The sequence below is a fragment of the Hemiscyllium ocellatum genome, chromosome 23, assembly GCF_020745735.1.
Source record: "Hemiscyllium ocellatum isolate sHemOce1 chromosome 23, sHemOce1.pat.X.cur, whole genome shotgun sequence".
NCBI lineage: Eukaryota > Metazoa > Chordata > Chondrichthyes > Orectolobiformes > Hemiscylliidae > Hemiscyllium > Hemiscyllium ocellatum.
In genome coordinates, this window is record NC_083423.1 from 16,524,012 (window position 1) to 16,551,079 (window position 27,068).

At 42.0% G+C, this 27,068-nt stretch overlaps 1 protein-coding gene across 1 annotated transcript in view; it reads left to right on the forward strand.

Annotated features, from left to right (window-relative positions):
- The window catches only part of LOC132826571 (collagen alpha-1(VII) chain-like), a 248,660-nt gene that overhangs the window by 7,878 nt on the left and 213,714 nt on the right, over positions 1–27,068 (forward strand). Inside the window, exons 5-12 of the mRNA XM_060842528.1 lie at positions 1,002–1,085; positions 11,520–11,583; positions 13,336–13,568; positions 16,260–16,355; positions 21,264–21,290; positions 24,174–24,227; positions 24,440–24,511; positions 26,727–26,786. Of these exons, the coding sequence (XP_060698511.1) occupies positions 1,002–1,085; positions 11,520–11,583; positions 13,336–13,568; positions 16,260–16,355; positions 21,264–21,290; positions 24,174–24,227; positions 24,440–24,511; positions 26,727–26,786 (690 nt within the window). The remainder of the gene's footprint in view (positions 1–1,001; positions 1,086–11,519; positions 11,584–13,335; positions 13,569–16,259; positions 16,356–21,263; positions 21,291–24,173; positions 24,228–24,439; positions 24,512–26,726; positions 26,787–27,068) is intronic.

A 27,068-nucleotide genomic window follows, 5' to 3' on the forward strand; every position in this document is an offset into this window, starting at 1 on the left:
CAGGTCTTTCAGCCCAACAAGTCCACACTGACCCTCTGAACAGCACCCCAACCAGACCCATTTCCTTACATTTACCCCAGACTAATACATCCCTGAGCACTATGGACAATTTAGCAAGGCCAATTTGCCTAACCTTCACATCTTTGGACTATGGGAGGAAACTGGAGCACCCAGAGGAACCCACACAGACACAGGGAGAATGTGGAAACTCCACACAGACAGTCACCCAAGGCTGGATTTGAACCTGGGTCCCAGGAGCTGTGAGGCAACATTGCTAACCACTGAGCCACCACGCTGCTCCAACCAACAGCTCCTCACAACCTGTTTTAAAGCAGTCTGACATTAAAGTGATATACACTCCAAATTCAAAAGCACACTGACCCAATCCCTGCAGCTAAGGAGGTGGGCGGCACGGTGGCACAGTGGTTAGCACTGCTGCCTCACAACGCCGGAGAGGCGGGTTCAATTCCCAACTCAGGCGACTGACTGTGTGGAGTTTGCACGTTCTTCCCGTGTCTGCGTGGGTCCCCTCTGGGTGCTCTGGTTTCCTCCCACAGTCCAAAGATGTGCAGGTTAGGTGAATTGGCCATGCTAAATTGCCTGTAGTGTTAGGTAAAAGGGGTAAGTATAGGGGAATGGGTGGGTTGCGCTTCAGCGGGTCGGTGTGGACTTGTTGGGCTGAAGGGCCTATTTCCACACTGTAAGTAATTTAATCTAATTGACATCAACAAACAACAATGAACAGACAATGGTCAACATGCAATAATGACAAAGTAGCGCATCGCACTTGAATCAGAGAGGACTCAGATCTACAACTATCTGATCCAATGTCCAATAAGTTATCCACAATGCCAATGGCCCAACGGAACCAGTTAATTTTCAGTAACTTCTCAGTTATTTTTGGATGAATGGTATTGGACATTGTTGTTTATACTTTAATCAGTGTTAACAGTGAGTGGACAGATCACTCTATTCACATGCTGCATTCTTATATATTTCAGGGTCAACTAGGTTTCACAGGTTTACAAACAAGTGGAGGATATGATTCATTTGCATTCGCTGATAAGGGAGAAAAAGGAGAACGGGTAAGCCCTTTATTGAACTCATTTACATTCAGTTGCTGAAAGTATTTGAACAGAAAACTGACGTAATGCCTCAGGTGAAAGAAAATAACCCATACACAAAGGATGATGGATGTTAGTTCTGTGAAGAAGTTGACATTATTCTCCTTATGCTGCAGGCAAGATTAAGAGGATATTTAAATGAAGTGTTCCAAATCATGAAGCAATTTAATAAAATAAATAAGAAGCTGCTTTGCACAAGTTGGTAGCCAGAGAAGAAAGATTGAAGAAAATTTGCAATGCTGTCACTGGGGACAAAACATGACAACAGATTACTGTATAGCGAACTGATCTGGAATGCACTACATGAAAGGGTAATGGAAGTAGATTAAATAACAGCTTTCAAAAGGAAGTTGAACAAATACTCAAAAAGTGTTATGGAGAAGCAGTAGAGAAATGGGACTAATTGGATAGCTGCACTGTAGACAGGCCAAATAACTTGCTTCTGTGCTAGCTGATTCTATATCAATCTGTACATTAAGGGGATTGGTTCAGTCAGAAGGCTGCGTGACTGGTGAGTGATGTCAGTAAAACAAATTCAATTTCACAGTGGTGATATTACCATGAAGGACTCTCATTCTCAACTGTTCCTCTTGCCTTAAGTTAAAGTCATCACCAGTCATCTCTATCAAATCAGAGAGCAGGCATTTGGTCTGGTAGGACGATGATGACTTAAGCTTGCAAATCCATTGGTCATTAGTTCCCAACAGATCATGATTCTATTTAGGTTTACTTTGTGAGTGTCACTCCAGTAAAAAGCATTTCCTTTATGTGAAAGCTTTGATGGAGAAATGGAAAGCGTGTTAGTTACCTCACAGTGATAACTTGTAACATCACTGAGCAGTGAATTTGGATGCAATTTATATCAACCATTTGTTTAGAAATGGGTAGCCGATTTGGTTTTCTGGGAGGATTAAATCAAACAAATGAAGGATGCTTCCTCATTCAAACCTTTTCCTTTAACTAGACTGAATGAGAATATGATTAAAAATTCCAGGTGTACGATGGGAGCACAAACTGTGAATTGATTCCAGATGCCAAATCTTGCTCAATAACAGATAGATGGGAGTTCATGAGTGCTAGCACTTCGGCAGGAGCTGTGGTCATGTAAGGTGCTATCTCATCATCCTGGTTTTGGAAAGATGTATTAAACTGAAAAGGGTGCAAAAATAGATTTATGAGGATGTTACTGAGACTGGAGAGTTTGAGTTATAAGGAGTGGCTGGATAGGCTGGGACAATTTCCCTAGAGGGTAGGAGGCTGAGGAGTGACCTCATAGAGGTTTACAAAATCATGAGGGGTATAGATAAGTTGAATGGCCAAGGTCTTTTCCACATGCTAGGGGAGTCCAAAACTAGTGGGCCTAGGCTTAAGGTGAGACAGAAAAGATATTAAAGGAACCTGAGGGGCAACTTTTTCACACAGAAGTTGTTGCGTATATGGAATCAGTTGCCAGAGGAAGTGGTAGAGGCGGGTACAATTACAACATTTAAAAGAAATGTACGTGAATAGGAAAGCTTTAGCGGGATATAGGCCAAACTAGTCCGTGCTGTAAGACTTTATGACTCTATGACTCTAAATTAAATTTCTTCAATTTTTATAAATGAGAAAACATAAGTTATTACTTTCCATAAATCATTCTGCTCCTGTTAACATATGTGTGAGATGTCACAGCATTTTCCAGTCCACAATACTGCAGGATGTTAGATTGTAATCAAAATTGTCAGAATACAGAGTGGATGGTGTTATACTGTTCATGTCTGCAGTGGCTCCTCCATCATCTGTCATGTTCCTGGACATGAATCATAAAGTTGCTGGATCATCTTCTCTCCATTCTAGTTCCAATCTGCTTCTCTATTCCAAATATCATCTTTGTCTGATGAATCAGACTAATCGACTCTACCTCAATATGCTTGAATAATGGAGGGTTACTTCCTCAGTCAGTGAGATTAAAAAAAAGAGATGTTACTAATTTGTCTGCATTGAACGTTCCAAGGAAACATTCTCCACTGTGCTGAAATTGAGATTTATGGCACTGGCCTGTGCAAAAGCCTTCTTCACTCCAGCACCTAGACATAAAATGTCTCACATCACTGTCTTCCCTTAATGTTTGAGGTTTGCTGATTGTTTGAGATAGAAATTCAATACTGTATTAATTTGCTTCCTCGCTTAATGTAGTCATGGGACCCCTGCCCACAGAAGAATGTTTTTTAAGGTTACAAAGGGATTTTGATCAAGTAGGTCAATGGGCTGAAAAATGGCAGATGGAGTTCAATATGGGTAACTGCGGGGTATTACATTTTCAATTAACAAACATGGCTAAGACTTATACAATTAAAGGTAGGGCCTTCGGAAGTGTTGTAGAGCAGACGGATCTAGGGATTTAGACATAATTCTTTGAAGTTTTGCATCACATATAGAAACAGTAGTTAAAAAGGTATTCAGCACACTTGCCTTTATTGCTCAGTCCTTAGAGTATAGGAGTTGGGAAGTCATATTGAGGTTGTACAGGACGTTGATGAGGCCTCTGCTGGAGTACTGTGTGCATTTCAGGTCACCCCAATTTAGGAAGGATATTATTAAGCTGGAGAAGGTTCAGAAGAGATTTACCAGAATTTTGCCTGGTATGGAAGATTTGAGTTGTAAAGAAAGGCTGGATAGGCTTTTCACTGGAGCATGGGAGGTTGAGAGATGACCTTATAAAAGTTTATACAATCATGAGGGGATTGAGTAGGGTTAATGTCTTTTCCATAGGATGGGGATTTCAAGACTAGGGGGCACATTTTTAAGATGAGAGGAAAAATCTTCTAAAAAGACATGAGGAGCAATATTTTTACACAGAGGGTGGTTCACATGGAATGAACCAGAGAAAGTGGTGAATGTGGGCATAACTACAACATTTAAAAACATTTGGATAAGAACATATATAGAAAAGATTTGAAGGGATGTGGGTCAGGAGCAAGCAGGTGGGATTAGTTCAGTTTGGGGTTATGTTCAGCTCGGTCTAGTTGGACCGAAGGATTTGTTTCGGTGCTGTATGACTCTATGACTCTCCGATTATGAGACTGTGGGCTTCCATCTTTCAGCCAGTTCAATAAATAAAAGTGCAAGCTCGACTGTTGCCATAAGAGATGTACAGCACAGAAATAGGCCAACTCACCCATGCCGACCAGATATCCTAACCTAATCTAGTCCCATTTGCCAGCATTTGGCTTACATCCCTCCAAACCCTTCCTATTCAAATACCCATCAAGGTGCCTTTTAAATGTTGCAATTGTACCAGCCGCCACCACTTCCTCTGGCACCACCCTCTCCGTGAAAAAGTTGCCACTTAGGTCTCTTTTATATCTTTCACCCTGAACTTATGCCCTCTGGTTCCGGACTCCCCCACCCCAGGGAAAAGACTGTCTATTTATCTTATCCATGCCTTCATGATTTTATAAACTTCTAAAACATCATCCCTCAGCCTCTGATGCTCCAGAGAAAACAGCTCCTGCCTATTCAACCTCTCCCTATAGCTCAAATCCTCCAACCCTGGCAACATCCTTGTAACCTTTTCTGAACTCTTTCAAGTTTCATAACATCCTTATGATAGGAAGGAGACCAGAACTGCACACAATATTCCAAAATTGGCCCAACCAATGTTCTACACAATTGCAACTTGACTTCCCAACTCCTATACTCAATGCTATGTCCAATAAAGGAAAGCATACCAAATGCCTTCTTCACTATCCTGTCCAACCTGAGACTCTACTTTCAAAGAACTATGAATCTGCACTCCAAGGTCTCTTTGTTCAGCAACATTCCCTAGGATCTTCCCATTAAGTGTATAAGTCCTACACTGATCTGCTTTTCCAAAATGCACCACCTTGTATTTAACTAAACTAACCTCCATCTGCCACACCTCAGCCCATTGACCTATTTGATCAAGATCCCGTTGTAATCTGATGTAACCTTCTTTGTTCACTACACTTCCAATCTTGGTGTCATCTGCAAACTTACGAACTATAACACCTATGTTCACACCCAATCATTTATATAAATGATGAAAAGTAGTGGACCCAGCACTGATCCTTGTAGCGCTCCACTGGTCACAGGCCTCCAGTCTGTAAAGCAACCCTCCACCACCACCCACTGAGTTCTACCTCTGAGCCAGTTCTGTATCCAAATGACTAGTTCTCCCTGTATTCCATGAGCTCCAACCTTGTTAACCAAGATCCTATAGGGAATCTTGTCGAATGCATTACTAAGTCCATATAGATCATGTCCACCGCTCTGCCTCATCAACTCTTTGTTACTTCTTCAAACAAACTCAATCAAGTTCATGAGACATAATTTCCCACACACAAAGGCATGTTGACTATCCCTAATCAGTCCTTGCCTTTCCAAATACATGTAAATCCTGTCCCTCAGGACTCCACCCAACAACTTGCCCACTACCAATATCAAGTTTAATGGTCTATAGTTCCCTGGCTTTTCCTTACCATCTATCTTAAAAGTGGCACCATGTTAGCCAACCTGCAATCTTTGAGCGCCTCACCTGTGACTATTGGTAATACAAATATCTCAGAAAGGGGCCCAGCAATCACTTCCCTAGTTTCCCACAAAGTTCTGTGATACACCTGATCAGGTCCTGGGGATTTATCCCCTTTTATGCATTTCAAGACATCCAGCACCATCTCCTTTGCAATCTGGACATTTTTCAAGATTACATCATCTATTTTCGCACATTCTACATCTTCCATGTCTTTCTCCACAGTAAACACTGATACAAAATACTTGTTTAGTATGTCCCCCATCTCCTGTGGCTCCACACACAGGCTGCCTTGCTGATTGTTAAGGGGTCCTATTCACTTATTTCGCAAGATTACATTACATTGCACTTTCTCTAGTAAGTACATCCACATACTGAATCAGAACATTTTCTTGTACACATTTGACAAATTCCTCTCCATCTAAACCCTTAACACTATGGCAGTCCCAGTCTATGTTTGGAATGTTAAAATCCCCTACCATAACCACCCTATTAGTCTTACAAATTCACCTGTGAGCTCATAATATTGATCACTTAATCTCAAACTTTCTTTTCCTCCAAAAAGCTACTGAAGCTAGATAGTCAATGAGAAGTTTCAAAAATGCAATATGTAGATCTTTGTTAGACAAAAGGCTTAATTGTTGTACAACCATAGCAGGAGGATGGAAGATACAGAAAAGCCATTGATTAGGTAGAACAGGAGTGAAGGGCTGAATAGGTTGTAATCCTTCCATCCATTGTCTCCATCTATACCTTCTGCTGCCTTGGTAAACAACTAACAGAATCAAAGACCCCCTCCCAGCCCAGTTATACTCTCTTCCACCCTCTTCCATCGGGCAAAAGATATAAAGATTTGAATACATGTATGAACAGATTCAAGAACAGCTTCTTCTCCACTGTCATCAGCTTCTTCCCTGCTGTCATCAACAACTTCTTCCCTGCTGTCATCAACAACTTCTTCCCTGCTGTCATCAACAGCTTCTTCCCCTCTATCATCAGTTTCTTCCCTGCTGTCATCAGCTTCTTCCCCACTGTCATCAATAGATTCTTCCCCACTATCATCAGCTTCTTCCTCGCAGTCATCAGACATTTGATTGGACCTCTCAAATGTTAATGTTTATCCCTCTCTCTCTCTCTCACACACACTGCATCTTCTCTGCAGCTGTAACACTGTGTTCTGCGCTGTATTCTGCTACCCTGATGCACTTCGTATGCTACGATCTGCCTGTAGAGCACACAAAACAACACTTTCCACTGTATCTCAATACATGGGGCACCATGGTGGCTCAGTGGTTAGCATTGCTACCGCACAGTGCCAAGGACTTGGGTTTGATTCCAGCCTCGGGCGACTGTGTGGAGTTTGCACATTTTCCCTGTGCCTCCATGGCTTTCCTCTGGGTGCTTTGGTTTCCGCCCACAATCCAAAGATGTGCAAGTTAGGTGAATTGGCCATGCTGAATTACCCATAGTGTTCAGGGATATGTAGGTTAGATGAATTTGTCAGGGGAAATGTTAAGAAATAAGGTACGGGAATGGGACTGGGTGGGATACTCTTCAGAGGGTCAGTCTGGAATTGTTGGGCCATATGGCCTGTTTCCACACTATAGGGATTCTATGGATGTGACAACAATAAATAAAATTAAATCAAATCTCCTTGATATATACTCGGTTGCTCGGACTGTGGGCATTGACTTGTCACTTGAGGTTTCCCTGTTTAAAAATCGTCCAAATATTTTCGTCAGAGTTTTGAGCAGTCAGCAAGCTGTTTTATAGAATTTGAAAATTCTTTGTTCAGTGCTGTGTGTCCGGGAAATTTTATTTCAAATGGTTGGAAATTATTTGTGAAGATTGTACTGATTTGCACACACACAGGGCCTGCCAGGGAAAGACGGAATTCCAGGTCTCCCAGGTCGTCCTGGACGTACTGGCTCACCTGGTTCAACTGGACCGAGGGTAAGGAACTCAAGTCAAATACAAATTACCCTTCCTGTCTTTCATGTTCCTTCCAGAAACACTAATCGTTCAAATTTTGAATCAGATTATTAGCTGAGAAAAAAGCCCCATTAATGTTGCATTGATAAACAGCTTTAAAATAGAGCTGGATGGATATTTGGTTAAATGCAAGATTGAAAAGTGTTGTAAGGATAAGTACAGAAAGAAAAAATTCAGTAATGAGAGGACTGGAAAGGTCCCTGATCTGTTGGGGTCAATTACAAATTGACAGAGGGGGTGTGTGTGCAACAAACTGGACTTAACAAGTCTATTATCAGGAATGAGACAAGCTAAAGAGTCCAAAATCTCACCTCTATCTCCCGAAATCGAATAGTCTCAGAAACTCATCTCACACAACAGTCAGTTGGACACTGGGCCTCCTGTACAGATTAAGCAGATTTGATTATGCAAAACATGTTCCCACAGTGGCTATAGTCTCAAAGCAAAGTTAGACAATAACTGGATGAAATATGCAACAGAGCTGAAAATGTGTTGCTGGAAGTCTTCTTCCTGATCTCTCCGCCCCCCACCCCACTCCGGCCTATCACCCTCACCTTGATCTCCTTCCACCTATCACATCTTTAATGCCTCTCCCCCAAGTCCCTCCTCCCTACCTTATCTTAGCCTGCTGGACACACTTTCCTCATTCCTGATGAAGGGCTTATGCCCGAAATGTCGATTCTCCTGTTCCTTGGATGCTGCCTGAACTGCTGCGCTTTTCCAGCAACACATTTTCAGCTCTGATCTCCAGCATCTGCAGTCCACACTTTCTCCTGAAATATGCAACAGGCAGGCTCTGACTGCTTCTTTTTAGTCAAGAGTGAATTAATCTCCTGTTCTGAAGGAATCACTGCAAGTAACTGGAAAGAAAAAGGTCAAAAAACTTTTGTAAGGTTTTGTATTTTGTCAGGTGGCAAGGGACAGCAGAACACCTCCTGCTGTGGATCTAAACTGACTAATTCTTAGCATCACCCATATCCACCCCTCCACTCCCAACCTCCCATCGCAATTCCCTCCTTAATAGTCCTTTGGGTTTACTTGCACCAAATGGACGGCAACAGTTCAAGATAGCAGCTCATTACTACCTTCCCAAGGGCAACTGGGGATAGGCAATAAACTGGACTAGCCAATGACATCTCAGGAGTGAATAAACAACATTGTGACATCTCCCTGAGGAGCCCCACTCAGTCTGGTTTTGGGCTCTTCATCCTGTAACAGCAATATTTTCTCCTTTCAGAGGACCTATCTGAGGGTCACTGATGGCTTCCTGATCCCTCAGCATTGTAGCTTCTCCTTTCAGGACCTTCCTGAGGGCTGCTACTGGTCCACGTTGCTGCCTCTGGTGCTAGCGATTGGTTATGGATGCTCAACAGTTCCTCAGCTAAATAAGGCTGAGGCTGTCATTTCTGTAATTGGAACTGGCATGGACTGGCACACAGATTTTCCACTCCTCTGATTTATACCTTAATGTTTGCCTTGAGTCCAATTCCCTCCCCCAGTATGGGATGTATAAATAGGGATCCCAGAGTCTGGGAGCGAACTGAAAGAAACTATGCAATACCCTTTTCTCAGAGCGTTAATTTGACTGTGACCCATATTACAGGGGATCATGTATGGAAATGACTTGAATGATCTCACTCACATTTCTGATATTCTTCTGCCTCTATATCATTCTTTTATGATCCGAAGGATCTTCTATTTGCATTATTTAAAATAACAAGATGTTTTAAATGAAGTTAAATCCTTATAATATAGAATTAATAAAATATGCAAATGTTCACCAGCTCAGTGATTTTGAATCATGGGGAAATAGTTACACATGTATGAGTCCACCAATTTAACTGCTCCCCCACGAAATAACATAACAATTTTGTTCCAGTTGTTGAACAACAGAAATTGAAAAGGAGAACTGTACTCAGTGAATGAAAATAGAATTTTTAATATTTTAGCAGAATCTAATTAAAATGGATTAAAATTGATTAATACACTTTTTGTTAGTCACAGTCTATTGAAGTGAAATCAGACCGGACAATTTCGAGAGATGGATATTTATTGAAAATAACTAAGTAAATAACTTCAACAGAAGAGCAGATATAGAAAATTATTTTGAAATAGTGTTGTGTTTTTTGAATATCTCAAATAGCACAATTTAATACATGCTTGATTTAATTATCAAATTAAATCTCTATTAGTTATCTATTTTTCTTTTTTCTTAAGATTGTTATAAACACAAGCAGTTCAGAGGAACCAGCTCAGAAAGTAGTAATAAGATGCTGTATTGCTTTCTTGTGTTATAGGGTCCCCAAGGAATACAAGGAGATAGAGTAAGTAACTAAGCAAAATCTAATTTCGTCTGTATAGATACTTGTGTGATGTTATTTTAATTTATTTCTGAAATCAAACACAGGTTATCAACTAATAAACCTCTAGCACTGATATGTATAATCATCAGGGGCAGCACAGTGGCTAGCACTGCTGCCTCATAGCGCCAAGAATCCAGGCTCAATACCACCTTTGGGTGATTGTTTGTGTGGAGTTTGCACATTCTAGCCTTGACTGCGTGAGTTTCCATTGGGTTTCCTCACAGCACAAAGATATGCAGGTTAGGTGGATTGGCTATGCTTAATTACTGAGTGGGGAGGGGGGAGATTTAAGGTGGGATGCTCTGTGGATGAGTAGTGTAGACTTGGTGGGCCAAATGGCCTCTTTTTGCATTACAGTGATTCTATTCTAGTGATTCTAATGTTTCATAGGTGAGGCCGTGCAGTAAGTCTGAAGATTTCTGGGGTCTGAATAACTCTGAGTCCCAATTTTTTTCTCCTTCTTCAACATGAACGCTGGGAGGGATGGTGAGCAGCTCCCAGTGGAACTTCTGACACCAAGGCAGCTACCGAGGAGTTGAAAAATGTAGTAGCGAGAATCAGAAAATATGGGGATCCCATTTGACTGAGGCTTGAAAAGTATTTGAAAAATCAGGAAAAAAAATTGAGACTTTCTAGGGATGAGAAAGAGGAGCCCTGTATTTCTCCCATTTCCACGATAACTGAATTGGGTTTGGTCACTTGAGGGCTATTAAAGTTAACATTGGTCATTGGGAGAATAGTTTTGGTTGTTGGGGCCTGCCCATGTGTGGTGGAAGGACAAAGGAGTTCTCAATGCCTTTAACTACTGAGGTCTCCCTCTGAATTTACTCAACACTTAGTAAACCTATAGCACATGACAGACTGATAAAAGCAGAATAATGGTATTTAGACATAAGCATCATTACCAAACTGCTTGTTTACTTGACTATTTCTCAGCTCCCTAATCAGATTCCCAATATTGAATCAAATGGAACCGCTAGATCTAGCACCTGCTGTAAATGAGGATTTCCCCATGGAAATTGAACTTTATCAATGTTTAGAGGTTGATTGATCAAAGGGCATTGAGGAATATTTGAACACAATGCACCAGACAGTGACAGAGTGATTTGAAATCATCGATAAAAATTGCAAATTCTGCAAATCAGAAGCAAAAAAGACAAAATGCTGCAACTACATTCCAGGTCATTCAAAGTTTAAAGGAGATCCAAATGCAGATTTAAATTGGGATCCTGTATAAGGGGGGATGCTATCTGTCTTGAATTCCAATGAAGAAAACTACCCAATCTGCTCGGTAGACTTTTCTCTGAGTCATTACATTGACACTACAATGTACTGTGTTGCTATTACTCGTGGTGTTATCATAAAAGATGAATTAAAGAGAAGGATTACTAATTAGTTTGTCCTCCTGCCTACCCTCAGCTTCCTTCTATGATAATGTTCAGGGATTTATCATTGCTCCCACAATTTTCTTCAGCATTTTCTTTAACCTGTGAACTTTCTTTCTCCTAGGGGCTCCCTGGATTTAAAGGACCTCCAGGTCCTAAAGGTGACAGAGTAAGTATTATAGTAACTGGTGAGCTAGTGGAAAAAAGTGAATAACTTGGAGAAATTGTAGAGAATGGGCCAATGGGCTGAGAAATGGCAGATGGAGTTTAATTTAGATAAATACAAGGTGCTGCATTTTGGGAAAGCAAATCTTAGCTGGACTTATACACTTATTGGTAAGGTCTTAGGGAGTGTTGCTGAACAAAGAGACCTTGGAAAGCAGATTCACAGCTCCTTGAAAGTGGAGTTGAAGGTAGATAGGATAGTGAATAAGGTGTTTGGTATGCTTTCCTTTATTGGTCAGAGTACTGAGTGTAGGAGTTGGGAGGTCATGTTGCTGCTGTACAGGACTTTTGGAATATTGCGTGCAATTCTGGTCTCTTTCCTATCAGAAAGATGTTGTAAACTTAAAAGGGTTCAGAAAAGATTGACAGGGATATTGCCAAGGTTGGAGGATTTGAGCCCTAGGAAGAGGCTGAATAGGCTAGGGCTGTTTTCTCTGGAACTTCAGAGGCTGAGGGGTGACCTTATAGAGGTTTACAAAATTATAAGGGGCATGGATTGGATAAATAGACTCCCCTGGGGTGGGGGAGTCCAGAACTAGAGGGCATAGGTTTAGGGTGAGAGGGCAAAGATACAAAAGAGACCTAAGGGGCAATGTTTTCATGCAGAGGGTGGTACGTGTATTCAATGAGCTGCCAGAGGATGTGTTGGAGGGTGGTACAATTGCAACATTTAAGAGGCATTTGGATGGGTATATGAATAGGAAGGGTTTGGAGGGATATGGGCTGGGTGTTGGCAGCTGGGACTAGATTGGGTTGAAATCTTCGAGTAAAAAGTGAAGTCTGCAGATGCTGGAGATCAGAGCTGAAAATGTGTTGCTGGTTAAAACACAGCAGGTCAGGCAGCATCCAAGGAACAGGAAATTCGACGTTTCGGGCCAGAGCCCTTCATCAGGGGTTTGGGATATCTCATCAGCATGGACAAGTTGGACTGAAGGGTCTGTTTCCATGATGTACATCTCTATGACTCTATGACTGTAAGTCAGTCCTTTGAGGATTATGATAACAAGGAACTACTTCTACTACAGATGTATTGGTAACCAGAGAGTGCAAATTTGAGACAAAATAAACTAGAGATGGCATAAGGAAATGTATATTTTCAATATGTTGTTATGAACTGAAATGCATCACCTGGCAGAGAGTTGGAAGCAGATTCACTTAAAGTTCAAAAGAGAAATGGATAAATGTGGGAGAAGGAAAACAGTTACAAAAATAGGAGAAAGGGTAGTCGCTTCAAAGGCACAGACAAATTGAACCAAATGGCTTCCTTCTGTGGTGTATGAATCAGGAGTATATTAGGCTGCTGTTATTGCTTATTTAATATGTTCTATTAGTTCGGGTGCCATAGCACAAAGCAAAAAGGCAGATATTAAGACAAACTAGACCTGTCTGAAATTCTATAACCATCCCACTAAAGGCTGTGGATGCTGACAATTCTTTTAATCTTTCACAATTTGTGAGCACCTCTGCAAGACCAGTATTTTTTGTCCATCCCTAATTGCCCTGGAGAAAGTAGTAGTGAGCTGCCTTCTTGAATCACTGCAGTCCATATAATGTAATTACACTCAGTGCTGTCGCAGTGTAAATTCAAAGTTTTTCACCCAGTGATAGTGACAGAATGGTAATGAAATTACAAAACATGACCTGCATAGCACGGACAGGAACTTTAGCTGGTGTAGTTCCCATATGTCTGCTGTCTTTGTTCTTCTGATTGGTAGAGATTGTAGATTTGGAAGTTGATTTGAAAGAGGCTGAACAAGTTATTGCAGCAGACCTTCTACATTGTACGTGGAACCAAAGCGTGCATGTGATTTTAAAATGCCTCCAAGCAGAAGGGCGCAACTTTAACACCGAGTGTGAATTTGTTGAGAAAGCTGTACAATTCTTGGGATGCATTGTTGACAGTGAAGTTATCCTCAAGAAGACTCAGAACCCTCCTGAGAGAAGCAAAGTTTGAGTTATATCTATTTTAAATGGGCCACTCCTGATTTTTAAACAGTAACCCCCAATTCTTGATTCTCCCACAAGAGCAAACATCATCTTCACATCTACCTGTCAAGTCCCATCAGGATCTTCTACGTTTTAACCTCTTACTCCTCTAACTCCAGTGGATATAAGCTTAAACTATCCAACATTTTGCTTAGAAGACACCCTACTCCCTCATTCTAGTTATTAGGTGGGTAAATCTTCTCTGAACTACCTCCAATGTAGTTACACCTTTCCCTAAATAAGATGACCAATACTGTGTTCAATACCCAAGATGTAGTTTCACCAGTGCCTGCACAATTTACTTTTGTGTTCAAATTTCCTCACATTAAATGATAACATTCTATTTGCTTTCCTACTTACATGCTGTACATTAATACTAACCGTTTCTAATTCATGAACAAGGACATCCAGATTCCTCTGTGTCTCAGAGCTCTGCAATCTCTTACTATTTAAATAGTATGTTTCTTTTTATTTTTCCTGGCAAACTGGACACCTGCACATTTTCTCACATTATTTGCCACATCCTCTGATTCTAGGATGTGGTTATTCTGGATAATTGGCCACAAGTTGTTCATGCTCCACCCAATTTGCAGCAGTTCTCGGGATGCCCACAATCAGATGGAAATCCAGGCTTGTGGTCAGGACGGTTGGGTTGCTCTTCAAACAAAATACCAACTTCTACAGGCTCTGCTAAATTATACATTCACCAGACTCCAATTGCTCATGCACCAACAGAGTTTCTGCTGTTCAGAAAGCTGAGGAATCATTCTACAGAAGAAATTGACTCCACTTTTTCACCTACGGGTCAAGACATATATAATAAAGAGCTTTCCTATTGTGTGCAATAGGCCTCATGCCACACTTGGTACTATGGTGCAAGATTGGCATCACATTTCGGATGGGGCAACAGGATCAGGGATCTGTACAGAAATGGTATGGTCATCCAAAACATTGTAACTGCTAAAGGTCATACATTGGTTGCACTGCCTACGAGGTCAGAGCAAGGAACCAAAGCAGCCTTACCTCATTACGAATTAATCACTTGTGATGAACCCAAGAGTGAACTTGACCTCAGACTGTCAGAGAAAGAATCAAAGTCACTGGTCTTCAACCTAGAGAGCTACGCGTCCTCCAAATCCAAAGAAAACACATTCTAGGAGAATGGCTGAATTTGTGAAGTCAGTGAGTTGTGGATGGATGAGATAGTGATAGATGTAATTATAAACACAAATCTATGATATTAAAATCTGTGAGGAAAAGTTGTCTAATGGTCTGACAGCATTCAATGCTATAAGCAGCACCCACTTTGATATTATGTGAAGTGTGGGCAGAAAAGCTTAGGATTTTGAAGGAGTGAGATCTGGTCCTCCTCAAAGTTTCTTCTATCAATGTAAGCTGTAATTCTTGCATCAATCTAAGATGCAATAAAGTATTTTCTTTGAACTACAAAACAGTCTTATTGTTAGACCGGAAATTAATTTTCCTCGACTACACTAGACCAAGCAGGCCCTACACTTAAAGATGATGATGGCAACAATCTTTAAGATGAGCAGCAGCTCATTCAGCAATGAGCTGGCACACCCATACAACAAGCAGCAGAGTTCTTCACCCTGAAGTAAGGAGAGAAACCATTACACAGCTGCTGCACGCGGTTGCACCTTTGTCTCAACGTTATGTCAAAAACATTTCCAGATTTCATTTTTTTTTGTAAAGGGCAACTAAATCCAGTCTTTACATATTGTCATCTATTCCTTTGTCTTCACCTGATCTCTTTGTCTTTACAAAGGGAGAACCAGGATATGTTCTGGGAGGAACCGATGTCATTCCTGGGCAGAGAGGGGAACCTGGGTCCCCAGTAAGTATTATTTAAAATACATGGAAATAAAAACTAAGGGTTTCCAAAAGCTCCATTTGATATGGACTTTTCAGTTTTTTATTCATTGATGAGATGCAAGTATTACTGATTAAGGCAGTATCTCTAATTGCCAAGAAGGCAGTGAAGAGTTAATCAAATTTCTGTAGCTCTGGAGTCACATGTTGGTCAGACCAGGTAAGGACAGGTGATTGATTTACTAAATGAACCAGGTGGGTTTTCACAATCCATTTATATGGCTTCCATTAGACCAACTTTCACCTGAATTCAAATTTCACCATCTACTGTGATAGGATTCAAACCAAATCCATGTGCTCAGAACATTAGCCCCGAGTTCAGGATTACTCGTCAAGTGATAACATTATTATGGCATCACTTCCCCAAGACTTCTAATCAAAGCAGTCATTTACTCTGTCTGCTACTGGTGATGCCTAAAGGGGGACTCTATTTCCCATATAATTTTTATAAGCTTTAAGGAAAAGGAATGGTGTAGTGATTCTCAGTTGCTTCAAAGTTACTGGTTGTAGGCATTGAAGCAAGATGTTGCGCCGGTATATTGTCAATTTGGAACTCTATTTACAAACCACTGCACCATTCTGTGGGTGGAGCTTCACAGCATCTCACTGTGTGGATTCTCCAGGTTTGCTGTAGAATAGTGAGCTAATCCAAAGTTATTGCTTTGTACTGCTTTGTAGCTTTTGTCCCCTCAGCTAGTGTTTGCACTAAATTCCATTTGGATGAGAATTTACTCTTCACTGCCTAAGCAACTTCTTTATTTAGGGTCCGAGCGGTGAGCCAGGATTTCCAGGTGTGGCAGGTCCACCAGGGCTTCCAGGACAGCCGGGACCTCAGGGACCACCAGGTCTTTCTGTCAAGGTCAGTAGCCATGTCAAAGTGGTTATTCTTCTCACATTTATTCACTGAATCATTGCATACATTTGGCGTTGCCAACACTGAATACATGCATTCCTGGGAATTTTAATGCTTCAGTTCCCTGCCAACCCCCTTGTCCCTCCACTGGCTGCACAAATCTCTACCCTCACAGTCCACCTTCCAATATCAGTTGGAAAGTAAAAATCTCTCCTACTTATTAACTTAGAAATTTGAGCTGGTGCACTTTTTGCCTGTGTCTGATCCCCTGGAGAACATGGTTGTGAGCTGTCTTCTGGATCAGGCATAGTTTGTGAGGTGTCAGTATTCATAGGCAGGAATAGCCAAGAGTGTGGTGCTGGAAAAACACAGCCAGTCAGGCAGCATCTGAGGAGCAGGAAAGTCAACATTTCGGGCAAAAACCCTTCATCAGGAATGAGGCTGGGAGCCTCCGGGATGGAGATATAAATGGGAGGGAGTGGGGCTGGGGAGAAGGTAACTGAGAGTGCAATAGGTGGATGGAGATGGGGTAAAGGTGATAGGTTGGAGGGAAGGGTGGAGCGGATAGGTGGGAAGGAAGATTAACAGATGGGACAGGTCATGAGGATGGTCTGAGCTGGAAGGTTAGAACTGGGGTAAGGTGGGGCAAGGGGAAATGAGGAAACTGATGAATTCCACATTGGTGCCATGGAGCTGGAAGGTCCTGAGGCAGAAGATGAGGCATTCTTCCTCCAGGCATCAAGTGGTGAGGGAGTGGCAATGGAGGAGGCCCAGGACCTGCCTGTCCTCAGCAGAGTGGGAGGGGGAATTAAAGTGTTCAGCCATGGGATGATGGGGTTGATTGAGTTTTTTGAAGAAGTAACAAAGAAGATTGATGAAGGCAGAGCAGTAAATGTGACCTATATGGACTTCAGTAAGGCATTTGACAAGGTTCACCATGGGAGACTGATTAGCAAGGTTAGGTCTCATGGAATACAGTGAGAACTAGCCATTTGGATACAGAACTGGCTCAAAGGTAGAAGACAGAGAGTGGTGGTGGAGGATTGTTTTTCAGACTGGAGGCCTGTGACCAGTGGAGTGCCACAAGGATCGGTGCTGGGCAGTCTACCTTTTGTCATTTACATAAATGATTTGGATGCAAGCATAAGAGGTACAGTTAGTAAGTTTGCAGATGACACCAAAATTGGAGGTGGAGAGGATAGCGAAGAGGGTTACCTCAGATTACAACAGGATGTGGACCAGATGGGCCAATGGGCTGAGAAGTGGCAGATGGAGTTTAATTCAGATAAATGTGAGGTGCTGTATTTTGGGAAAGCAAATCTTAGCAGGACTTTACACTTAATGGTAAGGTCCTAGGGAGTGTTGCTGAACAAAGAGACCTTGGAGTGCAGGTTCGTAGCTCCTAGAAAGTGGAGTCGCAGGTAAATAGGATAGTGAAAGCGTTTGGTATACTTTCCTTTATTGGTCAGAGTATTGAGTACAGGAGTTGGGAGGTCATGTTGCGGCTGTACAGGACATTGGTCTCCTTCCTATCGGAAAGATGTTGTGAAACTTGAAAGGGTTCAGAAAAGATTGACAAGGATGTTGCCAGGGTTGGAGGATCTGAGCTACAGAGAGAGGCTGAACAGGCTGGGGCTGTTTTCCCTGGAGCGTCGGAGACTGAGGGATGACCTTGTAGAGGTTTACAAAATTATGAGGGGCATGGATAGGATATATAGACAAAGTCTTTTCCCTGGGATGGGGGAGTCCAGAACTAGAGGGCATAGGTTTAGGGTGAGAGGGGAAAGTTATAAAAGAGACCTAAGGGGCAACATTTTCACTCAGAGGGTGGTACATGTATGGAATGAGCTGCCAGAGGATGTGGTGGAGGCTAGTACAATTGCAATATTTAAGAGATATTTGGATGGATATATGAATAGGAAGGGTTTGGAGGGATATGGGCCGGGTGCTGGCAGGTGGAACTAGATTGGGTTGGGATATCTGGTCAGCATGGACGTGTTGGACCGAAGGGTCTGTTTCCATGCTGTACATCTCTATGACTCTATGGTGCGGGTGTCTCAGAGATGTTCTCTGAAGCGCTCTGCGAGTAGGCATCCTGTCTCCCCAGAGAAGCGGAGAACGCAATGAGAGCACCGAGTACAGTGCATGACATGTGTGGAAGTGCAGGTGAAACTTTGATGGATGTGGAAGGCTCCGTTGGGGCCTTGGATGGAGGTGAGGGGGGAGGTGTGGGTGCAGGTTTTGCAATTCCTGCGGTGGCAGGGCAAGGTGCCGAGAGGGGAGGGTAGGTTGTTAGGGGGCGTGGACCTGACAAGGCAGTTGTAGAGGGATCAATCTTTGCGGAAAGCAGATGGGTGGGGAGGGAAATATATCCTGGTGGTGGGGTCTGTTTGTAGGTGGCAGAAGTGGCGGAGGTTGGTAGGGTGGAAGGTGAGGACTGGGGGATTCTGTCCTTGTTGCAATTGGAGAGGTGGCATTCGAGGGCGGAGGTGTGGGAAGTGGATGAGATATGCTGGAGAGCATCATCAACCATGAGGGAGGGGAAATTGCGATCTTTAAAGAAGGAGGCCATCTGGTGTATTCTGTGGTGGAACCGGTCCTCCTGGGAACAGATGCAGCGGAGGTGGAAGAATTGGGAATAAGGGATAGCATTTTTGCAGGAGGAAGGGTGGGAGGAGGTGTAATCCAGGTATCTATGGAGTTGGTGAGTTTGTAGAAAATGTCAGTGTTGAGTTGGTTGCCATTGATGGAGATGGAGAGGTCCAGGAAGGGGAGAGAGGTGTCCGAGATGGTCCAGGTGAATTTAAGGTTGGGGTGGAATGTGTTGGTGAAGTTGAACTGTTCAACCTCCTCCTTCGGAGCCTAAGGCAGTGCCGATGCACTCATCAATGTTGCGGAGAAAAAGATGGGGAGTGGTGCTGGTGTAACTGCAGAAGATATTTTTAATAGGTGGATGCCACCTGACCAGCTGTGCTTTCCCAGCACCACACTCTTGACTCTAATGTCCAGTAGCTGCAGTACTCACTTTCGCCTTGGGAATATAAAGAGTTTGACTCCATGACATTGAAGGTATGTGGGTAGAATTCCAGGTCAGGAAATTGCTTGTAATTTACATGGATCTGGAATCCAGTGGTGTTCTCATGCATCTGCTGTCCTTGTCCTTCTAACTGGTTGACATCACAGATTTGGAAGGTGCCGTCAAGTAAATTATCTTGGTTGATTGTTGATCATCAGTCCTTTTCTTCATGTCCATGATTTTAATGACTAATCAATTAAAAAAATGTACAAAGAAATATAAAGCCTAACTGCTTTTTAAATCTGTCAGGATTGATATTCTGAATGCTGTTCATACCAGTGTCTGGGACATTCATTTTTAATCCCTGCAAACTCTGGGGCAATCCTGGCAACATCCTGAACATAAGATCATATTAATTTGATCTCACAATGGGATGTGGGCACTGCTGGCAATGCCAGCATTTGTTGCCCATCCTTATTTTCCCTGAATGGCTTGCTCAGCCTTTTTGGAAGCCAGATAAGACTGCATTACTGTGGCTGTGCAGTCATAGGTAGACCAGAGTCTCAGCTATAAAAATTGAGGCAAGTTCTCTTGGTTGTGACTGTTGAAACTGATATTATATTTCAGATTTATTAATCAAATGTGGTTTCAGCCAGCTGTCATTTGAACCCACGACATCAAAGCATTAAACTGAGTCCTTTGGATTACTAGCCCAGTACTGGGTAGCAGATAGGACAGTGGACTGTACCCAGATGGGGTTGAGATGTACCAAGCTGCGGCTGAGACTGTGCCACCATCTCTCTTTCAATTACCCAAATGTTGAGGTGCTGGTGTTGGACTGCGGTGGACAAAGTCAGAAGTCACATGACACCAGATTATGTTCTAACAGGTCTATTTGAAATCACAAGCTTTCAGAGCACTGCTCCTATGTCAGGAACTTTACCTGATGAAGGAGCAGCGCTCCAAAAGCTTGTGATTTCAAATAAACCCTGTTGGACTATAACCTGGTGACATGTGACTTCTGATTTCAAATTATTTTAAATAACTCAGGTTCATTATTTGTGATCTACTCCATCTTGTACTGAAAACAACCAACCAGTTGTAAGTTAGTGGTCGAGATTTTGTCTTTGTGTGACAGTATGTTGCGGGTGATAGTGAGTTGACTGCCTGACCCTCATCTGTTGGCATTGTTGTTTCCATTGAAGCTCATGGGGAGAGATGTGAAATGGGCAGCAGATTCACTATACAGTTTACAGCAAAGTCTTAAATTATTTTTGGTAAATGTTGACTGAAAAACTGCAAAAGTTCTTATCGTCTAAAATTGTCAAACTGAATATTGAATGTTGAAGGTTACAGCATAACAAATTGAAGGCTGAGGCACTGTTCCTCGATCTTTCAGTGAACTAGGAAGGTTAATCACCCACAACATAAGTGAATAGTTCATTAAAGCAACAGAGGATGATGCCTTTTGAAGAAATTGTTTTCAAGATTCCTCTGAATTAATGTAAGTTTATTTGGCCTAGTAATAGAATTTAATTTTTAAAGTCTCCCACCCCAAGTTTGCAGGACAAAAGAATTTACAATCACTCAGACTTCACTTTACTCAGCCCCAACAATTTGCATTGATACCTCAGGAGTGAGATATTGGTATACATGGAAATTGGCAAAACAGCTGTGGGAGAAGAGGTTCTTTAATGCTGCATGTTGGTTTGCATTTTGACCAGGGCATACTGACTACATAAAAAACTCTACAACTGTCCTGTTGCTTAGTGAAGGTTTCGAGGGGAGCCACTCCTGCCATAATTAGGTCCCAGGGAGATGGGGCCACTTTGCTCCGTCATTACATTACCATTATTCTTCAGTGTCCTATCAATTGAACTGTCAATTGTATCTTCCAGGGTGAGCCAGGAGCTTCTGGTACTCGGGTAAGTAATCATTTATTTTATCTTCTCTTTTTAAAAACAGCAACAGACTTCCCTCAAAGCATGAAACCTGTTCATAATGCCTGAAAAACAAGGGGAACTAACTACAGTGCACTGATTTGGAGGAACAGATAGTTCAGGAATGAGAAAGTTGCTGTTCTGAACACAGATTCTCCTTCCCACGCTGACTGCACCAGCTCCTCCAAGACCCTCCTCTCTGCAGATCTTGTTGCTCCACTAGAGACAGAATCTATGTTTAGAGAAACAGCAAGGACTAGAGGGAGGTCACTTGCTGATGGTGTTGCGCTGGTCTTGCTGGTCACACGTATGAGGCTTTTGGCTGCATTACCAGATGCTTGATCACTAGTCTGACCTGCTCACCATCCTCCATAATGATGAAGGCAAAGATGAAAATAAGGAGAAAGTGGAGGCCAAAACTTAGATGCAATTAGGAGTGAGATTGTTGATGGGGTTGCAGTCTTTACTAACCTGGCAGAGTGGGGATGGGCTGTACTGGGTGGCAAAAGGATTGTTGGTGTGTAATGGGGGATGTGAGGATCCTAACTGGGCTGACAGAATGCATTAGACAGGGTGAGATTTAGGGGTATGTACTGGGTAGCAGATAGGACAGTGGACTGTACCCGGATGGGGTTGAGATGTACCAAGCTGCGGCTGAGATGGGAATGGAAGTACGAGTAAGAGTGGGATTGTGAGTCACTATCGGGCTAGAGTGATTCAGAGTTATTGAGGGCCATCCACTGCTCTGGATGAACACCTTTGTTTAAAGGTGGGAACTGAGTCCAGATTATCTTGGGAATACACTTGTACCCTTCCTTCAGTTTGAGAGGATCCTTTACACAGTCCTTTGAACACTGGACTATGATGGGCTAAGTGATATATGGAATGTAAGTGAGGGGTGCTATTCTTTGGGTGAATATGGTTGCTCTCATTCCATCACTGTTGCATCAATCAGAAGCTTGAATGTTTTATTGTAAATGCAGGATTTTTGTTCACACAACTATATAATATTCATTTTGGAAAATAAGTTGTGGGGAGAGAAAGCACAAGGCTGAAAGTCCACTTAGGGATAATATATTCACGTTTGCTGTGAGCTCCAGGCAATCTATTCTCAGGCCCATTCACGTGTAATAAGTTGCTCAGAGGGACCAGAGCAATGCCGAATCTGGTTTGCTCTCTGTGAGAGTAATTTTAATCTCACTTGGCAGGTGAGAAACCGATAAGATAAAACAGCCGCTCAGTTTTACTGCAGCCCAACTTTACTTTCTGTTGAAATCAAAAGCTTGGTTTAGGATGGGTGGACAATCCAATGCTGGTGGTTTCTTGTCTGAGATTAAATTAAAATTATCCACTGGGCAGCACGGTGGCTCAGTGGTTAGCACTGCTGCCTCACATCACCAAGAACCTGGGTCCAATTCCAGCCTCGGGTGACTGTCTGTGGAGTTTGCACATTCTCCCTGTGTCTGTGTGAGTTTCCTCTGGGTGCTCCGGTTTCCTCCCACATTCCAAAGATGTCAGGTTAGGTGAATTAGTCATGCTAAATTACCCAAAGTGCACAGGGATGTGTAGGTTAGGTGCATTAGTCAGGGTAAATATAGAGTAATAGGGTAGGAGAAATGGGTTGGGGGGGGGTTGCTCTTCAGGGGGGGTCGGTGTGGACTTGTTGGGCCAAAGGGCCTGTTTCCATACTGTAGGATTACTATTCTATTCTATAATTTCTCATCCACTATACAGGGGTTGATAAAACTTTGTCTTTTTTTCCAAACTTTCTATCTCAATAAATAAATAAAAATCAAAGAGATTTCCAAGCCTAGATTTTGTTCTCATGTCATTGAGTAGGCCTTGAGCCCAAAATTTTATGACTCTGATATGTCAGCAAATGCTGAATAAAAATGGTGCTGATTTTATGTTCAACTTAAGACATTTGTTAACCTTATTTTGATGAAATGTGAAATAGGTAATCATTTTCAAGAATTCAAAGTGTATGGCAAGAAGAATGAAAATTACAAATAATGTTAAACCTGATTTTGAGAAGAACCTCTTTCTGCACATGAATGCTTATTAAATTGGAAAATCTACCAAATAAAACAAAATGGATGTAAAGCTTCACATTAAAAAACACACAGTAAGAAGGTATGATAGGAGAATGAATATGCTACAAAGATTGTGATGATCAATTGCTAGGGGGTTTCTCATCTTTAATACCTATTATTCAGCTATGACTTATCATAAATTGACATTTGTGTATTAGAAACCCACTGCTTCCAAATTCAAAGCAAAATATGAGCACTTTAAATAGTGATATTGATTGCAATAAAACAATTGTTCCTAAGCCTGTTGTCAAAGTATGTAATTAGACATTAACACTTTTCCACCGCAGAAAGAAGTAGAGGCCAAAACATGTTTTCCAGAAGGAATTAAACATAGTCCTTAGAGCTAAAGGGATCAAATGATCTGGGGGGAAAACAGGAATGGGGACCGAGTTGGATAATAGCCATGATCACATTGAGGCAGTCTGCAAGGGCTGAATGACCTTATCCTGCCAAACTGATAATATTTATTACAAGATGCAGTTAACATATCTCTGTTTCCTACTTCCATATCCCAGCACTCTTCACTAATATTTACTAATCAACCTGTTCAGAGGTATTATTTCACATCTCTGGAGCAAGGGGGGGGGGGTCTTAAACCAGGATCTCCTGTCATAGATATAGGGACACTACCACTTCAACCCAAAAAGGCCCCAAATAATTGTCCTTGATCTTCAATTAAACAATGCCTGTCACCTGTGCACATTAATGATATAATTAGCATGTAATTAACATAATATTTTATCCAGTCATAATTGCATATCTGCTTAATTAACAGGGTCAACGTGGGAAACCTGGCCTGAAAGGTGATAAGGGAGATACCGGAATTCCTGTAAGTTTTCGCTCCATATAGGATCTTCTCAATGGTGAATGGGGAGATGCAGTGCTCTGATACAGCCAGAAGGACAGCCATTGTAATAGTGGTTGGCCATCCAGTAATCTGAGCTATGATCACAATCAGGAATATAGCCTATGAATATTGAAGACCTGGAAGGTGTTAAATTATTGCAAGAATAAACATTTGTTACTCATTTTTCTGTTCAGGGAGTTGCTGGTTTGCCTGGACCAATTGGACTTGATGGACCTCCTGGGGCCCCAGGGTTCAAAGGGGAACAGGTAGCAGACTCTTTTTAGTTCCAGTGTTTCAACATTTGCATGTTCTTAACATGGGCTCAAATTCATGGAGCACACCTCATTGTTCTTTCTGAAACTGTAACCCATTCCCCCTCACAGTACGGCTAGGAAGGAATGGAGGAACAGGAAGAAGCCATTTAGCCCTTTGAGCCTGTTCTGCTTTGCAGCAGATCAGTGTGGATCTATATCTGAACTTCATCTACTTGCCTTAGTTCAATGACTTGGAATAACCTCATATGTTTAATGCTTCCCACTCTTGTATTGAGTAGTATAAGTCAGGGGGATTCCTGGTCACTACTGAGTCAATTGATGATGGCATGGTTTTAATTAAAGACATTATAACAATGACTGCAAGATGGGAACATGGAAAACCTCATTGATTAGTACCCAGACACCCAGCTCAGAATGCCTTATGTCAGTGGGTAGAGATCAGAGTATCAGCAATACCCTACACACTTAAGTTGCTAAACAGTACTTGCAGTCCAGGTACATAGGTGAGAATAGGCTACTCATTGCTAGGGCTAAGAAGATTTCTGCTGAATGAAATTTATCCCTCCTTTTACCATTAGTCTGCTCCTTCAGAATGTCAAACCTACCTCAGAGGGATAGTACTTGTGTTTCTGAATCAACGGGTATCGATTCAATTTGCACTTCAGACACTCGAGCTCTTAATCTAGGCTGATACTCTAATGCAGTATTGAGGGAGCCCTGCACTGTCAAAGGCACTTTCAGTTGGATGAAATGTTAAAACAAGGTTAATTCTTTCTCACAATTTAACACGAAATATTCAATAGAACTATTTGAAGAACACAGTTGGTTTCTCATGAGTCCTAGTAATATTTATCACTCAACCACTAGCAATGAAATGTTTCAAATCCAAACTTGAAACGTTAATTCTGTTTCTCTCTCCACAAGACTTGCTGAGTTTGTCCAGCATTCTCTGTGTTTGATTCAGATTTCCAACATCCGCAGTATTTTGTTTTTAATCAATAATGCCTAGATGTGTCCAAATTAGCTGTTGCATTCCTTAAACAGGCACTACGCCTCAAAAATATTTAATTCAATGTGAAGCACTTCCATTTCTCTTGAAGTACAGATAGGTGGTGTATAAATTGAAGATAATCTATTCTCTTGAAAATCAAAGATCTAAATGACACAGTCACGTCTGGCTGGAATTTTATCAGCCCCTTAGCTGTGAGTTGGGATAGTTGGCAAAATGGTCCAGAAAACATTTGCTGCCTGATATCTTCCAGCTTCCACGATGGGAAAGTGGCAGTTTGTCTTTTGCTACACATTCAACTAAGCCATTTAAGTTCTTCATTAAGGTCCTCTTTTTGCTTCCACTAGCACTTGCCCACATCATGGAGGGCTTGATGCCAAATGAACAGGCTATCCAACAAAACTTTGCAGCCTCTCAGCACACTTCAAGGCACATCTTGAATGGGTTATTGGCCATGGGGAGCAGTAGCCATCTCCCTTGGACATGGCTTTGCTTACCCACTGTGGTCATGATTGCTACCATCACTCCCTCACTACCGATCACCAGGATATGCTCCACTTGCCTTCTCTTGCCATTTCCTCACAGCTGTAGCCTCAGTACTTTGAGCAGTGGCATCGCTCCAGTCACTGAACTGTTGGCATTGTGACTGAGTTGGCTGCTCTTAGGGTTTAGCTACTGTTCTTAATGGAGATGACAACCACCTGGTACGTACCTCCCAAGGCTCACCATTCTTCTGAAAATTCAACCTGTAAGTGCTTATCTACTTACCAGTTCTGGTGGCACTGCCTTCATTCAAATGGGCTGAGCCATCCAGAGCTAATGCTGCAATGTTTCCCTCCTTGAGAGCGCAATAGTTCTTGATCAGAACTCAGCCTCTCAGTAATTTACATTTAAAATGGGCTGCCCCCCATTTGACAAGTTTCAATTCAAAGTAATGGCTATTTTTTTTCCCTGTAAGATAACGTTATACTGTACTAAGTATTACAATCTGACTTGGTAATGTTACGTTTGAAAGTGGCTAGGCACTGATCCCTGACCTCATGATCCAAACATCCCTGGGTGGTAGGTTGTCTCTCAATTGGTAAGATGAACGGTTTCACACATAATGACTACACCATTGTGCAGTTGACAAATTTGTTAGTGGTGAATCATGCTTTTGCTGAAGAAAATTAATTTTGGTGATGAATTATCTTTTAGGGAGTTGATGGGATTGGCATCCCAGGAATACCAGGACAGAACGGATTTCAAGGAGAGAAGGTACAATAGCTGATTCTGTCCTGACAACTATTACTGGAAATCAGCAAATGTATTGCATATGTAATGTGCCTAGGCAATCATCCAGAAAGGGTCATGTTTGATTCAACAACAGATAACAAACCTTTTGATCTGAATGTGCAACCTCATGCATCAATAAAGTTTTTTTCTTTATTGTCATCTTGACCCTTTCTTGTAATACTGCAAGTCTAAATGCTCCAAGCGGTTTGAGTGATCAAAAATGAGAGGATATCAAGATAAGATTGTATGTAAATGTTACCTGAT